The sequence below is a fragment of the Xyrauchen texanus genome, chromosome 41 (genome assembly GCF_025860055.1).
Source record: "Xyrauchen texanus isolate HMW12.3.18 chromosome 41, RBS_HiC_50CHRs, whole genome shotgun sequence".
Lineage (NCBI taxonomy): Eukaryota > Metazoa > Chordata > Actinopteri > Cypriniformes > Catostomidae > Xyrauchen > Xyrauchen texanus.
This window is the reverse complement of record NC_068316.1, coordinates 11,865,762-11,871,400: the sequence shown is the minus strand read 5'-3', so window position 1 is coordinate 11,871,400 and position 5,639 is coordinate 11,865,762. Positions and strand designations below refer to the sequence as shown.

The window sequence follows — 5,639 nt, the reverse complement described above, 5'->3', positions numbered from 1 at the left end:
TGAATTGTACTACATATGGCAAATATGTAATGTGGGACCATTAATCCAACCAAGGTGTAAAAAAACAAAACAAAACAAAACAAGGCAATAAAGTGTAAATTCTTTAGCCATTAAGTTGCAGTGGAGTGCAGTCAGCCCCTTTCAAACCCTTCAGAGAAAGGGTTACATAAATGGAGACTGAAAAGTTATTTAAATTATGAAAAGTTATTTCAGTTTATTAAAAAAAAATGCATTCAAGAAATAAATGGTGTGGTGAAGGGGTACCCGTTTTATGCACTGCCCTTCCACTGTAAAGGTGTAGTCTGTTATGACTGTCAGGAGGATGTTGCAACAGCAAGTCTAAACTAGATAGGCAATGTTTATCAAGACAAACTTAATGTTTGAAGGTGATTGATAGATAGACAGACAGACAGACAGACTAACGAAAATGAGTGCATGTAAAAATACTCATTGAGGAGTGATGATTCAACTCCCCGTTGAAAAGACCAGCAAAATGCTGACGCTGGTCTCCAGCACAGGATTCTGATGCGCTGGTGTTCCCAGCAGGCTTCTTAACTTGGTTAATCCTACAAGACTTCCTAGGCAAACCTGCCTCACAAGAAAGACTATATTGGTTGACCAGGGTCACCAGCTAAGATTTGCTTGTCACCCAACTAAACCAGTACCAAAATAGATATTCATGCTGGCCTAAGCTGTTTTTTCAGTAGTGTTTATTGGGGATCAGAGTGCACCAATCATTAAAAAAGACAATGTAACAATGCAAAGACAACGATGGAACAGGACCTGATCAGGATTAAGCACCTGGCAGGAGCGCTGGCACAAAGGGAGGGCCAGCTAATCAACAAAGCCTTCATAATTCCACCAATACCCATAATGCAATTCAGAGAGAGAAAGAGACAATAGTTCTAAAACTTCTCACCAACAGGCTTTGCATACTTAAACTTCCATCCATTCCTTAACACATCTTCTTTCAATGCATTCAAACCTTCACACCAGTTTCTGCCATCATGCATTTAAAATGGTATATATTTATACTGTATTTGCATGCTTACCAGAGAACATCAAACTAAATCACCATGACCACCAGGGCCAACAAAATCCCAAACAGAAAGAACAGACAGTGTTATATTTAGAACGCCTCTCAGGTCTGACAGCATTCTGGACCAAAGGGTCGAAACTGCGACACCAGAGAACACACACACTTGGACAGTGCCTGGGTGCATAAATCACTTGTATCACCAATGACATTTTCTAATAAACCAATTTTATTTCTGAAAATAAAACGTAAAATGTTCAATACAGAGCTCATCTGTTTTACAAAGATTTTATAGAGGTGAGGAAAAGGCCAGTCCTGTGAAACACGCTGAACTGGAGTTGGGTTTAGTTGACAACATAAAAAATGTGTAACGTAACTAGTGCATCGAATTTAAAGTTGTGATGTGCAATGAAATAGACCTTCTAATGTAGTGATGCCAGCTAGGCAGAGAGGAAGATAGGGTAGAGTCTCTAAAAGACCATAACTCAAAGGTGTTGCAAGATGAGCCCATGAAATAGCATTGTAAACTAGGAGTCTACAACATGTAAATTATTTTCTTGCGAAACAAGTAGCACACACACCACTTATGATTCATCACCCATCCTTACAATCCATGCAGAGTGCTAGTGACTTTACAGGTGACTCCAGTTTCCAATTAGTTTGTAGATGTGCTGTATTGCAAATGCTCTAGACAGTGGAGAAACCACTGGAAGGAGTGTGATCAGTGGAATAGGGTGTGAATATGTAACCAGAAGCTCCATCATAATTGCCCCTCGCTCATATACAAAATACCTCCCTTTGCAATCCAGCCTGGTGCTGCCATGTCTAAGCTGTGAGCCAGCTGCTATTTGGGGAGGATGATGGGTAAAGTATTCATGAGGTTTGGGATGTGCCCTTTTTGCTGTGGATCCCACTTACACAGACTAAAACATCTCTATAAATCTCCCTCACTCATTTGTAATCTATCCAAAATAAACAAGCCCATCCCACGTGGTCTCTTTCTCTTCATTTTGTCACACTTCTACACTTTTGTTTGCATGTATACAAACTTTATTTCCTTGTTGTTTGAACCTCCCTATGGTTCTTGTCTTCCTCTGGGCTGCCTTTGTTCCCTTTGTCAATCCTCTCTCTTTCTCTTCTCTGTCCCAACTCTTTGTCTGATCAACCTTGTGTTTCTATTCCTGTCATTTTAGTGATGTGTGTGGAGATATGGCTTCTGGTGGTGACAGACAGTCCTCAGTGCTGACTAACTCTTTTATTTATCAAGTGATGACTTCAGATCTGCTGATCATAATAAAGCCCCAGCCTGATCCCCCCACTCTGTGTTTTTATCTGAACTAAAGGGTAAGGGCAGAAAGATTGGGTTGGGCAGGCTGGTTACTCCCCCCTGGCACCATAATGTCAAGCCTGCCCTTGCCTACTCTCTTTGAGAGAGGTAGTAGAACCCATATGGCTAAAAACATATGGGTGGTTTGTATCACCAAGTGGTTTGTGGGCTGTCCATTGGAGCAATGGTGAACCCTCCCCTTTTCTCTCCAAGTTTACGCATTTGATACCTGCAGAAGACATGAACCACATCCCAACCTTTTTTCTCTTTTGTTCTTTTTGAATCTTAAGGATTCAGCAAGGAGGACTAAGCCTTTTCTCTTCGTTCCTTTCCTCTAATTCCCTTTTCCTATTCTATGACTTTCTTTGAGACCTGACCTCAGTTTATTCTGCACCCTCTCCCTTCCTCTTTTAGTGATGAATTATTTCCTGATGCTCAGCAACAGTCATGGAGATGGCATTTTGTCTCGGTACCAGACTTTGCGTCTGGAGGGTCGAATGTGCGATGTTGTTTTGGAAGCAGAGGGTGTGGAGTTCCTTGCTCATCGCACTTTGCTAGCCTGTTCTAGCGACTACTTTTGGTCCTTGTTCCAGGACTACACACTGGAGTCTAGAGCCCACTCTATTAGCTTGCCAGCATTGTCTTCAAAGGGCCTGGAGCAGATCCTGGACTTCATCTATACGTCATGGATCGCATTGTCACCTTCCACTTTGGAGGTCACACTTCAGGCTGCCTGCTATCTGCAAGTCACACCTGCTGTGGATCTCTGCACTGAGTACATCTCTGAAAGCATTGCCCTTGACAACTGCTGCTTTTTTGCTAACGTAGCAGCTTGCTATAGCCTTTCTGAGGCATTCACTGTCAGCAATTCTTTCATTGCCAGAAACATGGGCAGAATACTTGCAGTTGAGCAATACAAAGCTGAGCTATTGGAGTTAAACTTTGATTCTCTGCAAGAGGTGCTTGCAGCCAAGGAAATGCAAGGAGTAAAAGAGATGGCTCTTCTACAGCTCGCTTTGGATTGGCTGGAGTACAACCCTCAGTCTGCCCTGCAAAGCAATGCATTACTTTGTCGTATCCGATTTGGTTTGGTTCCCCCTTATGAGCTGTCTCGACTTAGTGCAATCAAACCGGCCCTACGCACACCCTTCATCCACAGCGTAGTGCAGAAAGCCCTTAACTACCATCTTCAGGGTCCCCTCCAACCTCTACTTCAAAGTGTCCACACCAGCCTAAGGACCACAAACAGCAAAATCCTGCTGGTGGGGGGAGGACCAGAGGCAGACCGACCCGAGAATCAGATCTTGGCCTACGAACCATGCACAAGGAAGTTCCACCCACTTTCCACTACATTACTAAATAAGCTCCAGCACCAAGGAGTATGTGTGGTGGGCAACTTCCTGTTTGTGCTGGGTGGTGAGGTGGTGGAGGTGGATAAGGATAATGAGAAGTCAGCTGTGATGACAGTCACTGACCAAGTGTGGCGCTATGACCCACGGTTTGATGAATGGGAGGAGATGGAACCGCTCTTGCAGAAGAGGGCGCACTTTGCCTGCTGTGTGGTTGAAGGTGTTATATTTGCCATAGGTGGTCGGGGCCAGAGGGGTGAGCCTGCTTTATCATCTGTTGAGAGATACACTATGAATGCAGGGTGCTGGCGCAGTAGTGTGTCCCTTCCACATCCAGTCTACGGGCAAGCCTGTGCCACTATAGGAACAGGAATTTACATCTCAGGAGGCAACAATGGCAACAGCCCAGAGAGCAGTAAAGAGGTGCTGTTTCTGCATGCCTTTGAGGGTGATGCCTGGCAGAGACGCACAAGCATGTCCATTGCCAGATTTGGCCACAAGATGGCGACTGTGAGGGGCAGAATTTATGCCTTTTTGGGCATGTATGAGCCATTCTGTGACATTGAATGCTACAATCCCGTGCAAGACCTGTGGACCCGTCTGAGGCCCCTACTGAATGATCGCTTCTGTTATGGTTTGATGGCAACAGGAGGAAAACGTGTGCTTGTGTTCGGAGGCAGGAAATGGCAAGAAGGACAAGAAGTGTGCACCACTAATGTGCTGGAGTATGACACTGAATGTGACACCTGGAGGGAAGTGTGTAAACTACCTGTGCCCTTGTGTGAAACTCAGTGTGCCATTATGAATATTCAAGACCATACAGAGACATAAAAGCCCTATAGAATCACCATCCCACTTAAGCACAGGCAAATAGATGGCTGTCACTCTTTATTAAAGGAGAAAGGAGAGTTAAAAGACAAGCAGATCTTTGCATCACTCTGGACCGTAAAGTGAAGTAAAGTGGCATGGACAACAGGATTTCCAGATGGACTTTGCACAGCAAAAATCATTCTCTTAATCAGTAATGATTAGTCTTGTTTTCCAGTAAAAGTATCTGAACATCCTTAAAACAAGATTATTTACTTGAGAAGTAAAATTGTATAAGATATTAAGACTTGTTTTTAGGGAATATATTTTAAATTATGCTTATCTTCCCTACCCCATTGGCAAATAGTTTTTTAACCATACATTTCACAAAAACAAAAAACATGTGCCAGTGGGATGAGAAAAATAAACTTAATTCAGTAATTCAATATATAAGACAAGTCTTCTTCTTTACAAAATATTGCTTCAAGTAATTTCTTTTTCTAGATTTAATGATGTTTAGATATTTTGTTTATAAAAAAAAGAAAATATTTTTTGCAGTGTGGTGCTCTCAAGAATGCTTTACAGCAAGCAATAAGGAGCTCCTGAAAGTGGGTCACTATGAATAGGTAGTGAAAGCCTTGACATTGAGAGATGACTTGTCATAATGATGTAGGACCTGAGAAATGGTAGAAAGTTCCTGCACGGACACTAAAGCAAAGGACAGAACTATGAAATATTAGACAACTCTACCCTCTGATCACTCTATCTTGAAAGTCACAAAGAATAGTCTGTACTACAACAGAATAAAAAGAAACGACATTCTAGACAATGAGATTGGTAAACATAGATGTAAAATATATTGTTTGAGGCCCAGTTTTCGAAATGAGTTGAATATTCGGTAAATATCAAATGTGATCATCATAATGTGTTATGACGGAGGGACAGCTGCCATAAATGTCATAGACAGACTGTGGATAGTAAAAGACAGTAGTGAAATGGAAGGAGGGTGCACTCACAGACACTGAGATAAAAAGCCAAATTAGACAAAAGTTCATTCTAAAGGTTACATGGAAAGTCAAATGGGTAAGGATAAGTAGACCACTGAGTGTATGTGGGATGC

General features: G+C 42.4%; 1 protein-coding gene across 1 annotated transcript; it reads left to right on the top strand.

Moving 5' to 3' along the window:
• The first annotated feature begins 2,482 nt into the window (after positions 1-2,482).
• On the top strand, positions 2,483-4,553 carry LOC127634432 (kelch-like protein 34). Its single transcript, XM_052113996.1, has one exon. It carries the CDS (start codon positions 2,780-2,782, stop codon positions 4,541-4,543), a length of 1,764 nt encoding a protein of 587 aa, XP_051969956.1. The 5' UTR covers positions 2,483-2,779; the 3' UTR covers positions 4,544-4,553.
• Positions 4,554-5,639: the final 1,086 nt, after the last annotated feature.